At 40.1% G+C, this 17,157-nt stretch overlaps 1 protein-coding gene across 5 annotated transcripts in view; it reads left to right on the top strand.

The window, feature by feature from the left end:
* Positions 1 to 17,157, top strand: part of LOC136260514 (uncharacterized) — a 78,475-nt gene that overhangs the window by 3,272 nt on the left and 58,046 nt on the right. For all 5 annotated transcript variants that reach the window (XM_066054277.1, XM_066054276.1, XM_066054275.1 and 2 more), the window contains exons 2-5: positions 6,850 to 7,005; positions 13,173 to 13,289; positions 15,279 to 15,377; positions 16,488 to 16,589. In XM_066054277.1, coding sequence (XP_065910349.1) covers positions 6,850 to 7,005; positions 13,173 to 13,289; positions 15,279 to 15,377; positions 16,488 to 16,589 — 474 coding nt within the window. The remainder of the gene's footprint in view (positions 1 to 6,849; positions 7,006 to 13,172; positions 13,290 to 15,278; positions 15,378 to 16,487; positions 16,590 to 17,157) is intronic.

Genomic DNA, 17,157 nt, shown 5'->3' with positions numbered 1-17,157 from the left:
CTAGAGTTTGGATTGTGGAGTCTTGGATACCTGCCATTGCTGCAGTTGTTGCTGCCCCTCTGCGGAAACTATGCCCCGTGAACTTCTGAGCGGGAAGCTTGGCAGCAGTGAGAGCTGCCCTAACCTCCTTCACAAATCTTGGCTTGGACAGAGGAGAACCATCTTCCCACTGGAACAGAGGGCCAGGCTTGTTTCCTTTTAGTGCCAGGTAGTGTAGGAGGGCTGACACTGGGCAAAGTTCATCGCCTGTCTTACTGATGACCACTGTTACCCCTTTCCTAGTTTGGTCTGTCTTTGACTGCTTGATTAGTAAGGAGATTGTAGTAGGTTGTGACTTGTGATCTGCTTGAAGGTCCCCAAGAGACAGATGGGTATTTGGGTCATAGTCATTACCTCGTGGTACTGTGAGCTCTCCTGACCTGCAGAAGGAGAAAAAGTTGGTAGTAGAGGCTGCCCAGAGCAGAGAGGACTTGTAGGATGGGCCCTCCTTTTCAATGCACCATTCTGCTTTCATCTTTCGTAGGATTGTAGGGGTAATTGGAAGACGAGCTCTTGGCGCTTTACCTCGTTTACCAGCCTCCACAGCTATGCCTCTGAGTATTTGCCTGAGCCGAGGCATCTGACCCACATTTGGGTCACCAAATTCCATTGCTACTTGAACTTGGCGAACCCCTGACAAATAAGTCTTCACAGTGCTGTGAGCCAGACCCTGCTCAGCTAAGCATGTAGCAAAATAGCACAAGATACATTCTGATGTATAGAAGGGTATAATGCTGAAGTCTTGACAAAATTGACTGTAGCGGTGTTCTGCTGCCTTGTACGTTTTATGAGAAGAGGTTGCTAAAGCTGCTGTAAAATAGTGACGAACAGCTTTGTCCAGCTTATGGATGTCCATGTGATGTTTTGGGAGACGATGGTTAATAGAGGTGGAGGGATTCTTGATGGAGTGCGGGAAGCCAAAGGTGTCTGTAAAAAGAAAGTGTGCAAATTATTGCGAGATAGAGCATCAGCTGTTGTATTGTGTATCCCTGCAATATGGGAGGCAAAGAACCAAAAATTATGGTATGAGGCAAAAAATACGAGTAGTCTTATTAAGTGCATTAGGTGACTATCTTTGCAAAACAGAGAATGCACTACATGCACTACTGCCATGTTATCAGTACGGAAGTGAACTATTTTCCCAGTCCATTGGCTACCATAGATAGCAGCTGAGATGACAATTGGTATCATCTCTTTAGTGGCGATAGGGAGGTGCATCAGTCGGGTGTACTCCATTTGAAGTGGAACCACCTGTTCTGACAGTATGCTCCATATCCCCATGAGCCTGAGGCATCTGAGGTCAACGTGATATCAGCCGATTGTTTCCCCAAGTCCCATAGCATTGATATCCCATTCCAGGTGGAGATGAAGAGATGCCACCACAGAATGTCAGCCATGGTGGAGAGGTTTAGGCGTATGTTGTGAGTGGGTAATTTGCCGATGTTTTGGGCTGAATATAGTCGCCTCAAGAAGGGGTGGCCAGGCCGGATGACCTTGGTTGCAAATTGTAACAACCCCACTAGGCTCTCCAAGTCACCCTTGGACACAGTCCTTGCTAGGATAAGACTGGCCAGTTCCTTCTTCAGCTGAGATAGTTTATCTTCCGGAAGACGTAGTTGAAAGTTAACTGTGTCAACTTCAATTCCCAAGAATTTGAGGGTTTGAGAGGGTCACTCTAGTTTTGAGACCTCCATGGGTACCCCCAACTTTTCCCAGGCTGTTGTTAAAGTATTTTTCTGGATTATGGCCTCTGAGTGGTTTTTGGCAACCAGGATGAAGTCATCCAGGTAGTGGAGTAAATTGGGAATCCCTTGGTTTAGAAGAATCCACTGAATTGCGTCAGCTACCACTGAGAAGATATTTGGGGCAGAACATAGGCCAAATGGTAAGGCCTGGTATATGAAGATTGAATTCTCCCATTTCACACTTAGGAGATGGCAGTCTTGGTTATGCACCTTAATCATTCTGTATGCCTCCTTGATGTCAGCTTTCACTAGAAATGCCCCTCTACCCACTTTAAGCACAAGTGCTGCTAGGTGGTCTACTGAGGAATACGATAGTGATGCTAGGGATGTAGAGATGCCATCATTGACACTGCCACTATCTGGTGATGAAAAGTCGACAATCAAACGCCATTTCCCTGGTTTGTTTTTCTTAGGGATTATTCCAATCGGGCTAGTGTGTAAGTTGTGGGGGCAAATGTAAGGTGGGAGTTTGATCATACGACCCAGAGATAGTTCTCTCCACAGGTGTTCTGTGATAATATTAGGAACTAAGGATGGCCTATTGCCAGGGGAAGTACCCAGCTGGTGTTGTCTGTTGAAGCCAACACGGAAACCCTCCTGTATTCCTCTCAGAATGTACGCAACAAATGAGTGATCTGGGTGATCTGTAAGAAGGACTGCCCACTCAGGCTGGTTCAGCGAGAATTGGGCATTGTAGTCCAGTATGAATTCTGGAACGTTAGCTGTGGCAAGTGGTCTGTACGAGTCCAGTGCCAGCAGGTCTTCCATGTACTCATATGAGTTGCCCCTCAGCAAGCCACTGGAATGAAGATCCAGGTCTACAAAGAAACAAGTACCCACAATTAGATCACACCCAAGAGGGTGGAAGTGGGTCTCACCTGGCCTCCTCCTATTAGAAGTTTTCAGATGAATATTATTGGGAGCATCTAACTTTAACCTAAGGCATGATATGTATGCATAGAGTAGGATCTAATGTATGGGTGTGTGAATCATGTAGATCTTTTATTTTATTTTTATCCAACAGGAGGATACCAGGTGACTTCTAGGCTGGGCAACCCATAAGTGTCATGTCCAAGCCCCACCACATATTTCAACGATTAACTGATCATAAAGTGTAATAACTTGTGTACAACTAAAATATCGGGCAGTCTTGAGCCTGCAAGATCATGCCCTCTTACAACTATGTAACAAATGAATCAGATGTGTTAATAATCAAGACTATAGGAACTACAGTCACTGTTCATGGAGTACTCCGCTACTTTGAACGTTTTGGAGCTGTGGAGCAGGACGACGCCGAGTGAGGCCCTCCACAAAGTCAACATGAATGTGAGTATGGGCAGCTTGCTCTGTCACATCATCCTCGGAAATTACATCGGAAACATGCCTCTTTGGAGTTTGGGTTGGATGATTTCCTGTTACCCGGAAATTGAGTCGGTCTTGAGTGAGATGACGTACCTGAGAAACGCTGTTGAGCAGACAGGCAATGCCCATATATGGTGAAGTTCAGTTCTCCCCACTGTCACACTTTGCGTGCTGCCGCCCACTGGCGATAGTCAATGTCATACTTCATCCACTGGGGGCCTAGTTCTTGGGACAATTGTAAGATAAGATGGAGGTGGGCTGCTAAACCAGTGGTTTGAGCTGAAGTGGTTGAATCACAAGAAGTCAATACTGCCATATAACTTGAAAAGGCCTTTAGCCAAGTGAAAATATCTGTGATTTGCTTTCGGCAGCACTGCACCTGATCCTGGTCTAAAACTAAGATCTGTCCCCCAGTAGATGGTTGAAGTGTGTATCCCTCAGGCTGTCGGTAGTCATCCAGTAGTTGAGCCAAATCCACATATTCCCATTTCCGTATCCGCTCAACAAGTTTTGTTGGGATGGGTGGTAGACCCTCGTTGATTACTGTAGAGCTGCCACTAGTTGAAGTGTAAGGTGGTTCATCTTCGACTAGAGACCCTAACGAGGGTAGGGATGGCCCAGAGGACAGGAGTGGGTCCACTGGCAAGTGGAACCCAATGCCTCCTCCTTGTGTACCTGTGGGATAAGGCAAGACAATCTGCTTATTCATCCTTGTGGGATATGCGAGCCTGAGTGGCTGTAGCCAATTTGCCAGGCAACGGGGAGCCTTGATGTGCATTCCTACATTCGCTGCCGGGACTGCACGTCTACCTGCTTGGCTGAGACTACGCATCTACCAGCCTTACAGAGACTCTGGCGTCTACCAGCTTGTGCGACGACGATGGCATCAAGGTCTTTGGAGGTGGGATTTAACGTCTACCACCTCCGAGCACTAGAGTAGCACGTGACGTATTGTCACTTTGAAAATGCTGGCTATTTTTGGGTGCCCAGCTGCCCATTCTCGTTGTCACCTATAAAGATGCATGCAAATATGGTTTCTGGGATGACTTATCGGAAGTAGATGGTGTGGAAGCCGGTGAGGATGCCGGAAGTAGCGACAGGGTCTGTTGCTGCCAGCGGGTTGCTGCTCGGAATACAGCGAGACTGGATCAAGTCCGCCACCGCAGTAGCTAACTGTTGCACAGTAGAGGTCGACAGTGTTTGCAATGATGGAGATGAAACTGCAACTGGAGGTGTTCCGGAGGTTGGAGCAGTGGCTTCTGGTGACGAGGAAGTGGGAACAGGAACCGAAGGAACGGAGTTGGAGGCTTCTTCGCTATGCATCTTTCCTGGTATCACCGAGCTTGAATTGAACAACAAATCCTGAATCATGTTTACTCGAATGAGCTTGCACACCTTGGGATTGCTTTGAAGTGAGTGCGTAAATGATAGGAATGCTACCAAGGGGGGTAGTCAGACAGGTTTAGAGCCTGAGCAAGCATTTTGGACCTGCCATGCTAGTTAACCCTGTTTAACCTGCTGTTAAACTTGCAATAGCATTCTGATTTATCCAGCCACAATACAATAAATTAAGCAGTCAATATGATACAATATTGACCGGAAATTGGCTGATTCTTGAACATTATTTTGAGCCCTGTCTTCCAAGATTCGGTCACAAATACCTTACCATGCTTTGTTCCTAGTTTATTGCTTTCTTCAATAGTGTGTGCACCTGATTTGGGTTCTAATATTGACCACTTTATTAGAGTCGTGGTGGCAGGGCACTTACACCAGATACAAATATAATTACACTAGCACTATCAATGCAAGTTATAGTCGCTAAAAACTTCCAGTCTCCAAGGTAATAGTCTGTGTTGAAACAGATTCTTAATATGTGGTATAGACTCCACTTCATTTTTAATATCAGCAAGAGACAGCACTAGTGAATCATATTTTTCCAGCTTTTTAATAATTGCAATACAATGGTTGCCTTAAAAACTGTATGACTGATCTCCTTCTTCTGGTATATACAACCAAGGTTAACTACATGTAGTCTTTTCCCAATTTGAGCTCCGTCCCCTGTCAGTTTAACCCTTATGTATCTTCTGTTTTGTGATAAAATCTGAATCAGGTGAGGATTTAGCAATTTACAGAAGATAGATGAAAATCCTTAGCAAATGTGTAAATGTCACAATGAAAGAAAATACATGTGTACACACTACATATAGCATACTAAATCCTTAAGGCAAAGTTTCAGTCTCTCTTTCAAGGACTGCCGCACATCACATGTTCCATTGGGTGTAAGCTTATATTTCATAACTTAAGCTCATGGATACAGTTCTTCAGCTTGTAATGCCTATAGGCATGGTCTTACACAGTTGTGCCAGCTCTTGGTATGCTCCACCTAAAACCGTTGATATGCGCACACTTATCAAAATTCATTTTATTGGTTCTTTGTTGTCTACAGGGACAGAGGAATGGACTGACTAAGTGTCAGCTTCATAAGTTAAGCAGTGTGGGAAATACAGCAGTAGACAGCTGGATGAACGAATAAATCAATACATAAGACATCGAGAAAATAATCTACAGGCGCTTACATAAACCATCATAACTTATTGATAGAATGGCATATGGAGTTGAATCTTTGTTCATTGTATTCGCCACCGCTGAACGTTTGTTACACATATCCAAAGGCTGTAATGTACCAAGTGTCAGTGATGAAGTTAGCACCTTCACACTATTGTAGTATTCTTATCACACTCTCTTAGTTTGCTTTGTAGCCAAGTACTGTACTACCTCCTTCCTCATACACGCAATAACCCCCAACAACACTGGGCATGTGTAGCTGCCAATTGTGGCTACCAGTTCATATACACTATGAAAACCAAAACACACACTTATAAATAGCAAGCTCGTTAGCATACTTACAACAGCAAAATTGTGCACAATAGCCTTAAATATACAAGTCAGCATGTAACCTAAGAGGGTGGGAGCCTGCACAGTGCAGTTAATTTAGGAATCTCTGTGCCCAAGTGAGACCAAGGGAAAAAAACCAGATAAGCAGCTTTTTTATTATTTTATTTTTATCTGTCTGCCCGGAAAAAACCATGTGCATACCACCCCCAAAAATTGCACGAAAACAACTGCGTGCAAAACAAAGTCCATTCTCTTGACCGCCATCCCTGCCTTTCATCATGGTCTACCAATAAGTCAGGAAAATCACAGTGGGAGGGTGGGTGGGAGGTAGCCTACACTTGGAAATGACAGCATAGAATTGAGAACACGTGTTCACACACACTATTTATATACCCCCTTGCATGTGCCAGCACATGCGCTTGCATTGTGTATTCTGGAAAGAGGTTATTTTCCATCTAATTCGCAATGCTCAACCAACAGAAAATACACTTCTTAGCAATAGAAGTTAGCAATGTAATTTTTTGTATGATATAACAGTATGTTATACATGAGGCCACTATAATTAGGCCCGAAAAACTACATATTTATATGTACACACATTGGGTGACGTTCCAAATGTTATTTGTAATGTACCTATGAAATAACTTTGCAAGTTTAGACCGTTTATTTGTTGGTGTTAACAAAGGAATACACAATTCCTTATCAATCACAGCACTGATCGATTCACATAAGGCACTTACACTCAAACTATTACAGTTCTTGTGGTTTACTCTATACAGAATTTTGACAGTGTTTTTGTTCATAACAGGAAATGAATGCTGAAATGTTCCTGGGAGACAGGAAGGATGATGAAGTAACAGAATTAGAGAATAGTGATGAATTAGAAGATAGTGATGAATTAGAGGATAGTGATGAATTAGAGGATAGTGATGAATTAAAGGAAATGTTTAAGCTAGAAGGCCAGGTGAACAATAGTGTAGACCTGATGACAGTTGATAGAGTCTGGTTGTTAAGTGTATCAATTTCGCAAATAAATTAATAAGTGTTCATGTGCCTTCCATGGGTATCGTGAAGCCATGCATTTAGTATAGTACACTATTTACACTATTGAGGTCACTGTACTTTGATATTTCAGTAGTGTTTATATAGTATAGCGGCGTAGCCCCAAAATTGGCAATACCGTGCATTTTTTCATAAAACCATGAAACTTTCCACATAAATAGTACTCCTCATGACATGTAATTTTAAATATAGTGCCATCGCTGAGTTGACCCTTGGTGACCTTTATGGCCATTTTGTACAGAAAGTTTATCATTTTTGTCTTTAACTCCCTGAGGCAGTAATCAACTTGTTAAAACATGGTACCAAAATAAAGATCTTGCTGATAGAAACAACTTGGTTTTTATTTGAAGTCAATAGGAGATTTCAGTACAAAGTTATGATCATTTTACTAACTGCAAAATTTGATAAATTTAACTGCCCTTGAGGTGTGAATTACCTGTGGGCAGATAATTATGCATAAATTTATCAAATTTTGCAGCTAATAAAATACTCATAACTTAAGAATGAAATCACTTATTGACTTCAAATAAAAACTAAGTTAATTGTTTCTATCAGCAAGATCTTTTGTTTGGTACCATGTTTTAACAAGTTAATTACTGCCTCAGGGAATTAAAGACAAAAATGATCGATTTTCTGCACAAAAATGGCAGTAAAGGTCACCAAAGGTCAAATCAGCGATAGCACTATATCTGAAAATACATGTATTGAGGACTACTATTTGTGTGGAAAGTTTCATGGCTTTATGAAAAAGTGTACAATTTTTTGGTTGTGCCGCTATACTAATATGGGAGGAGACATGTTGGCTGTTGGGAGAACATGTATAAACAATAATGTTTAACAGAGATTAGCCTGGAAATGAGACGTTATACACATGGCACACATGCATGCACACATGCGCTCATGCAAAGCAAAGCCTTTGGCTGCTGCTGGCTACCTCACTGGGCCACCTGTGCACTACTCATGTGCTATGAGTCAGTGCAGACAAATCCTACTGGGGAAGGACTAGTAACCCTCAGGAGGCTATATGGCAATTATATCCGCTAGTGATGCTAGTATCGGTATCGGCCCTATTTTGGTGGTATCGGACTTGTATTGGTAAAGCTAAAAATGTCCGATACCAACCCATACTTTAAATGACGTCATTTAATTACTTATCAAGATGGCGGCATACATAGCGCATTGAATAGAGTTGAGCAACAGCTGTTATAAGCCATGAATTCCTTAAAGAAGCCAGCTACTAGCATTATTAGTACAGTGGAAACTGAAGTAAGCCACGAAATAAGATTCATTGAAGCCATAAACTTACCTTTGCGTAATTGATAGCCACAAAACCAGCAAACTGCAGTTGATGGGATTAACAAAATGAGTTTAGTAAGCTAAATTACTAGCTGTTTCTCGTGAGAAATGCCTGTGGGGCAAAGTATCGGTATCGGATTGGTATCGGCCATTTCTGGCCTCAAATGTATCTGCATTGGATCGGTAGTGAAAAAGTGGTATCGGTGCATCACTAATATCCACTATGTGAGACATGAACAGTTGACATTTGCTACTGCTACCTCAGGATGTTGACGTTGCAGCTGGGTGGGCTGGTTTCCCAGTTGACATCAGGTCACTACTGTATGAAGTAGTGTTGTCATGCTGTGTTGAAGTATGGGTGTAGCATGTTTCTAAAGACATACTGGTATAGCAAGTTTCTGGGAGATGTTGTGATAGTTTTCACCAATGATATGTTAAAATGCTCTGTAAAGAATTGGTATAAGATACTGTAGGTAAACTGGAGATACAACCATTAAGCTTTGCACTTTCAGTCTTAGTGTTAGTGTTTCCATCCATCCCATCAATACCAATATGTCTGTCTTGTACCAGGGAGTATGCTAGTAGTAAGGCTATTTGTTTTTTGGCTGTGTCAATTTTTTGTTTAAAAAGTAGCAAACAGCTACAGGTGAGATTACCAGTTCCTAACTAATAAATTAGTACCCCCACCACAGCTTTCTATCTGGGATAGTGACCACAGACATCAAAGGGAATCACAAAGTTACAAACAATGTTTTATGATGTTGAAACTATGTTAGGCCATGCAAAGTTAATTATATGTTTCTGACCCCAAAATTGACCAGGTCACCAGGCTTGTTTTCTTTTTGTAACTTTTTGATGTGGCAGTGGTACACTGTATTTGACGTAGCATTACATGATTTACAGAGAAAAAAAAAGTCAATGTATAAAGTTAGTGCATCTTTATAAAGGGAAGAGTGTTTACAAGACATGAATACTGTATGGTGATTGTACAGTTCATTCAGTAAACAATAACCAGGAAGGGAACCAGAAACATATAAATAACTTTTCATGGCCTTATGAGTAGCTGGCTACATGAAATACATACTAATTAATCCTTCATTAATTACATCCTTTGAAAAGTGTTGTTGTTGATGAGGGTGTGACCATTCAGTGGACTGGACTACTGGACTGGTATACTTAATTTCGTTTTTGCACATTATATGGTTGGATTTATTGAGTTTCGCCAGTTATTAATGGCTGTTCAGGAGCCTGCAACCCACTGTTAAACACTGAATATGAGCAGTGAAATGTACAAAAGCTGTCTTAATAATTTTGCTACTGTTCAGTTATACTACTATACAGTATGGAGCTCATACAGCACTTACGTCATACCCTGTAATGCTGCTATGTGACAGCGATAGTTAATCAGCAATCATCTTTCCCGTTTACAATGTTGTCCTTAGAGCAATCTCAACAAGCAAGCTGTGTAGTCTTTTATCTGCAGGGACTTTAAACTTTTTCAGCGCACGATGGTGCTTATTATTTCTTATCGTCCCCTGTGTTGAAATAGATGTCTGACCACGAAAGACTACTCACTGAGCTTGCTCTTTGCTAACTGGAAGGATGATTGCTGTGCATTACAGGGTAAGGAGTAAGTGCTGTATTGAGCCCCATGCTGTATAGCAGCATAACTGAACAGTGTATTATTAAAGACAGTTTTTGTACATTTCACTGCCCGTATTCAGTATTAGACAGTGGGCTGCAGGCTACCAAATGGGCAAAACTCAATAAATCCAACCACAAAATGCGCAAAAAGCAAAAACAAACAAAAAAACATATATATATTATATATATGTTAGTCCACTAGTCCAATCCAATGTTCCAATCCAGTAGTCCAGTCCACTGAATAGTGATACCCTTGTTGATGACATCATTACATCAACTATAGTTGTGTTTTTAGTAGCCAGGGTTAAGTTGCTGATCATGTGCAAAAGAAATTAATAAACATATAACATCTCAGATGTGTATGATCCAGTTGTACAAGTGAACATTATCCAGTGTTTATCATACAGTATGATAGTAACATCATCCAAAAAAACCGTTTTCCCTGACAACGATGAGGCAGCATTGGTTAGGCAAAACTGAGCCTAAACTAGTTTTCATATTGACCCGAAGTGCTTTCAACAAGTTGCTATGGATTTTTTTTAAAAATTGAACAAAATTTTCTACTGATTGACTGAGTAACTGATGCCTTCAGACAAGCATAACTCAATAACGGCTAAGGTAACAGGCTTGATTTTTTCACTGTTCAACATTGCTTCAGCTGGACACGTGCCTTTCGGAATACTGCAGTGCATACAATGTATTCTTCATTACCAGTGTCCTCATTTGTGTCCCATTTATCTTTGTTGACAGCAAAAAATGTCGATTTGGTAGTAATGCGAGATGGCTTCCCTTCATCATGGAAATGATCCATAATTTCATAGTGACTACTTCGATTGCAGAGGTGCTTTTTGAAAAGTTCTTGATTTGTAATGCTGTGTAACGGGTTGGACATAGCTAACAACGGAGCGTAATGGGTATTCCACTTTTCAAACGATAATTGAAAGCTGGGGGTGCAGTGCCATTTCTTTACTTTTGATGTGGTATGCATGGTTCACCCACCAGTCATAAAGTTAATAAACAATATATAAACAAGTTGATGTTGTGTTACTTCTAAAAACCAGGTGTCATGCAGCTGGCTAACTCATCTGGAATTAACCAATAGGTTTTTGGTTATGCAATAATACATAATTAACTTATCATAATTCTCAGATTTCATAATTTATGAAATATTTGTAATTTTTCAATTATGTTTTTATGCATTGCTAAGGAAGCGTTTGTTACACAAACTACTTTTACATACAGAAGTATCTTCTAAACTGTTGTATAGTTTGGCTATTGTGTATTTTCCCATAAATTCTCTTGGCAAAGCCTCAAAGCTGCTCTTCATTTTCGTTCATGTACGTAGGGGATATGTCCCCTTCGCAACTCGAAGGGATAGGCTATTCCTGGTAGTCTAAAAGGCTAGCACTGTATTTCTCAATTGTTAAACACCTGTAAAACCCGAAGTGAAGGTAATTTACAAAGTGTGAGGAGAGTTTCCACACTCATATTTCAGACTGTCTAAAAGAAACCATCTCAGAGCAAAGTTTACCTGTGTGGAAGTTTAGTACAGCCTTCATTTCGCTTTTACTTCTTACATGAAAGCTGCTTTTACCATTATTCAACGATTTTGCTAAGTGGGTGTGTATGGACAGACATAGGTAGATAGATAGATAGGTACACACACACACACACACACACACACACACACACACACACACACACACACACACACACACACACACACACACACACACACACACACACCACGCACGCATGCACACACACACTTTCACAAAAACAATTTCAGTAAACCAGGCATAATGCTGTGTCCAACTGGTCTTTGGACGGCTGGCTGTGTCCATGGCCGGCTTTATCCAATGTGCCCACAGCCAGCCTTTGGCTGGCTGTAGGCACACTTGGTTTAAAAATTGGAATTTTCAACCAGAGTAGGGACCATAGCACATTGATAAAAAGTACTGAAACAAGCTGGAGTAGTGCATGCTATTAAATCACAGTAACACAATAAGAAGTGTTATATCCCTACTGTGTTCAAGATACCATAATGCAAATAGGGTCGGTCAACTACTCTAGTTGATCATGAAAATTCCATTTTTTTGTGTACTTGACAGTGTTTAAAGCACACTATATAGTTTTATTTGGAGTTTGTCCATCCAATGGTTTAGAGAGAATGTTTAAGATACAACAACAACACTGTGCAGATATGCATATCTTATATGGTGGGTTGTGTTTTCTATGCATATGGTACAGAGCAAATACATAGAGAAATAATGATTAAAATTAGGTAGCACCTATGACAAGCTACAATGGACTGTTTGCACTGTCCTACAGTTTGGACTGACTCATTCACACATTTACTATACAGTAACATAACACAATACAATTAATGTGTTGATACCATAAAAGCAGAAATTATGATGGGAAATATTTGGTGAATCAAACAATGTGTTTAAGTGACAAATTTATATGTGATGGGTTCTTCTTGCTCGCATGGGCCTGTGCTAATTACACAATACATATTAAGAATTTTAGTGATTATGTCATGAAGACTGAAGCAATACTCATGGTAGCTGAAGGAATGTTATAGCTGCATCCAAGGCCAAGGTTACCATGAGTACACAGTAGCTATCTGGGATAACTACATCAGTAGGGATAGGAGAAAGCCTTGCAGATGCCGTACAAAAAAAAAAGGTTTAGAGAAATGTCTTGCTGCAGCTGTGGAACATACTCAGTAGATAACTATCTTCAATGTTGGCTCTATCTTCATCAGAATAATCATTGGATTGGTGGGTTTCTCTTTGTTTTTTTTTCAGCCTCTTTAGCTAGCCATATATTAGGCAGATTTAAATTTGACAACTTCAGTGAAAATTTGCCAACCACCAAATGTCATATTTTCTGCTTAGGCAGTCGTCTGTTTTAGACTGCTTCTTTTTCTTACAAAAAATATTTAATTAGTAATCATGCTGAGATAATACATTCAGTCAAACATTATACAAACAAGTATTTTATTCTATTGTGTACTAAACTAAGGAAACCAAGTACATAAATGTAAGGCTAATCTTCAGCTGGTTAATACACCTGTATAATATCTAGTATAGATATCACTGATGAAATTGATATCTATTACAGGATGAGTACAAGAAACTCCTTAAAGCAGTTCGTGATGGAGATATCACAACTATTAATAAAATGTTAGACGGTGGGAAATTTACAATTGAAACAAGAGGACCATCAGATTATCCATGGGTAAGTGGCTGTACAACATCTAGTTGTTTACACTGATATTAATGGTAGCTATTACTATGTGGAAAATTCCCTACATGTTACCACTATCTGTTCAATGCCAAAGTAGGAATTGTGTTATGTAGCTATAATAACCACCATCATTTGTATTTCTTGTCTCACCACTTTTTATCACTGGAATCATACTTCACTAATAATTTTTAGTTTGTTAACTTCAGAGCTACAGTGTAATGTACATGTGTGGCCGTGACTACTGTACAGAGTATCTCAATCTCACTACAGTACCTACTTCTTACAGTACACAAAGTGCTTCAGATAACTTTAAGTTGTCTAAATGTGCCCCTCTAATACCTCGGTATGGTTTCTTTTCTTATATGAAGAAGACAACCATGTAATTGGTGATAAAAAGTACAGAAGGCAGACACTCGCTAGAACCAGAAAAGGCATATGACTGCTTTAATGTTTAAGATACAACAACAACAACACTGTGCAGATATTCAGTGTATATCTTATATGGTGGGAACATACATCAAGGAAGAATAAAGAATAATGTATCAAGCTGTAAAAAAAGAGTGCGCCCCCCAAAAAGGCCAGGATGAAAAAAGATGTGAAATGCAAGGTGGCGGCAAAGAAATGGCTGTGATGGTAGGTTAATGGCAAAAATTTTAATTATGACAATTCAGGTTAATTTGTGTTACCTCCTTCGACTAGGATTCGGCACCAAATTCACCTGAATTGTCGTAATTAAAATTTTTGCCATTAACCTACCATCACAGCCATTTCTTGGCCGCCACCTTGGATTTCACATCTTTTTTCATCCTGGCCTTTCTGGGGGCCACACTCTTTTTTTTACAGCTTAGCTGTTTTGGTTTAGATAATAATAACTACACAACCCATAAATACGATCAGGACACACATAGCTACAAATTTAACACTCATAATTACTTTGCTCATTATATAGATTTAGCGTAATTAACAAAGATAGGACAAGTCAATGTACTAGGAAATGATGCTGTTGAATGGATTGAACTCCAATAAGCAGAGGCACTACAACGAAAATATTTCTAAAGTTCTGGAGAGCTTAGAATTACAAGTATTCGCAAAATAATTACCACCCCTCAAATAGAGTGTCCATTTGCAATTCACGACGTGATTTGGAATAAGGCTTATGTACTATGTAGATTCACCAAATCTGATGCCCACCAATCAGACTACACATGTCTGGCTTCATCCCTTCCTTTGATCCATTGTGTACTGGTTCACCAGTCATATATTACGTATGTAACAAAACAGTAAACAAACAAGGAAAAGAAACATAAATTGAAATAAAAAGCAACGAAACAAGAAATGTCATCTATCCCAGGGGCAGCGGAGAAAGAGTGGCAAGGGTGGCTGTAGCCCTTGTGGAAAAGATTATGGGAGGCTTATTCCCCCCCTCCCCCTAAAATTATTTATAGCTGTCATTGAGAGCCTAGCTCAATAGCATCAATAATTTGAGATACTAATAGAGCAGTCAAGAACAAGATACTCTAATAGAGCAGTCACAGTATTCCTCAGAGGAGCAGTGTAGCAAGCTACGTGTGTAGTTATAAATAGGGAGATATTGTTGGTGGAGGGCAACTATTGCCAGTAGGTTGTGACCTCTTTTTTGTTTTATTTTGTTTTTGTTGTTGTTGTTTTTTTTTGTTTTTTTTGGTCGTCGATGTACAGTTAGGCCATGGCATCACCAAGCTAGACCCCAGTCCCCCTTAAATGAAGGTTTCTCCTCTGCCCTTGATCTATTTCTGGTGGACATTTAATCCTTATAGCTTGTCAATAGTACAGCTATGACTGAAGAACATGTAGGGGTTAATTGCCCACTAGTATAGCTGTAGGTGTAAACAACCCTCCTTGTTTAATTGCTTTTATATTTTCCTTATTACTCTGTCTCCATGTTATCTAATAACACTTTACATGATGTGTTAATACATGTCACTGTCTTTGTGTATATAGTGGGAAAAGACATTAATTGGAATTGCTGCTTATTATAAGCAACCCGAAGTATTTAGAGGATTACTTAAAAGAGGAGCAGACATCAATGCTATTGATGAGGTATGTTATCATTTGGTTGATGTATGTGAGTAAATATTGTATTACTCCTTTGGTTGGATATGTATCAGGGTTAAACCAGGTCCGTGTTACTGACCCAGATGACCCACCAACCTAAACATGTCATCCATCATAGAAGTTCTTAATGTATGTGCTTCAGTACACACTAGAATGATTGCCTAGCTTACTTTGTCTCAACATTTTACTATATGGTACTTTCATCAACTTGAAAGGCTACATGTGGCTTCATGTATGCTTCCAAACTTAAACATACTTTACTTATAAATTAATGTGGCTCCGTGCATGCCAGTGGGTGTGGCTCACAACAGAAATTGTCTGCTGCAAGACTAGACTAGAATTTGTGCTAATTCAGTGGGCATTAATCCAAGTAAACTTGCAGATAGTGGAATTGTGCATACGCATTGATAAATGGGTGAGGCTCCATATATGCCTGCAACAGAAACACGTGATCTGAATAAGTTGGCATGGCTTACGAAAGAAACTGGGCTGCAGCTGAACTAGGCTAATATACTTCCACACAAACTAATTGATCCATTACACATGTGGATAGTCTATAAAGCAGGTCAGACCTGATCCAGGGCTTCAATTGTGAAAGTGACCAGGCAGGTACCTAGCCTACTTTAGATGCACGCAGTGACTCAATCCACACAGACATTTCAACAAAGCATGCACACCCAATGTTCTATCAGCATGCAGCATATACGTACAACCTTGCATGCAACAGTGCAGTAGAAATTTGTCAGTAAACCAAGTTATAGGACAGTGAGTATTTCAACTACAAATTTTTAGCAAATTGCTAACATTTGTTGTTTTACATTAGCTGACTATGCACTCATACCAGCTGTATGAATGGTGTCCAATCTACTTCCTCAACACTAACCAACTGTGTGGTGACCACTTGTCCTGACACTTGTCTAGTCTCAAACTATTAACCATCCATGGGCCCATGTGAGCTAATGTTATATCACAAGAACCATACACACACTGGAATTGATGTAACTTGTAGTGTGTATAGGTAGTAGGTGATAGTAGTGTATGGTGTAGATGGTATAGTTGGTATAATAGTGATGTTGATGTGTTTTATTACCACAGGATGGGGATAGTGTATTAACTGATGCTGCTAGAGGAGGTAGTACAGAAATAGTTCAGCTACTACTACTCAGTGATGGTGTAGATGTGAATACAGTAGACAAAGTAAGTATAAACTGTTTGTATAATAATAAAGTGTTTTGATGTACCACTAACACACTTTAGTGTAATATACACAAGTGATGGTTGTAGTTACAATTAATATCACTTATTGGACATCTCATGTTTAAAGTTATTATCATTTTTGTTGATCAGGTGATTATCCATTTTTGGGTGATGGTTGATGTGTATGTAAATACTTCAATTTTTTATGTGTCTAAATTAATTGCTTCTAAACAGTAAAAAATTTGTCAAGACAACAATTTCTTTCAAAGGCAGTTTGGTCTCACAAGTATTTGACTTGCTATTTTATGTACAGTATTTGACTTGATATCTCCAGGACTTGTCCATTTACATTAACAATCGTACGTAACAGCAACATTACCTTCTCCCACCCATCATTGAAGCATTTAGGTATCTCTATAAAAGCAATCCACTGGTATAACTTGTATTGGCTGGGGTGATTGATCACTTAGCGCGGCAAGGCTATCAGCCTTCACCGGCTTGGGTGATTAGTCGTACTGGCGTGAGCCCCGTAGGCTATTAGCCTACACTAGAGCACATGGGCAACTGT

The sequence above is a fragment of the Dysidea avara genome, chromosome 7 (genome assembly GCF_963678975.1).
Source record: "Dysidea avara chromosome 7, odDysAvar1.4, whole genome shotgun sequence".
Classification (NCBI taxonomy): domain Eukaryota; kingdom Metazoa; phylum Porifera; class Demospongiae; order Dictyoceratida; family Dysideidae; genus Dysidea; species Dysidea avara.
The sequence above is the reverse complement of the archived record's forward strand: the minus strand, read 5'-3'. Positions and strand labels throughout refer to the sequence as shown.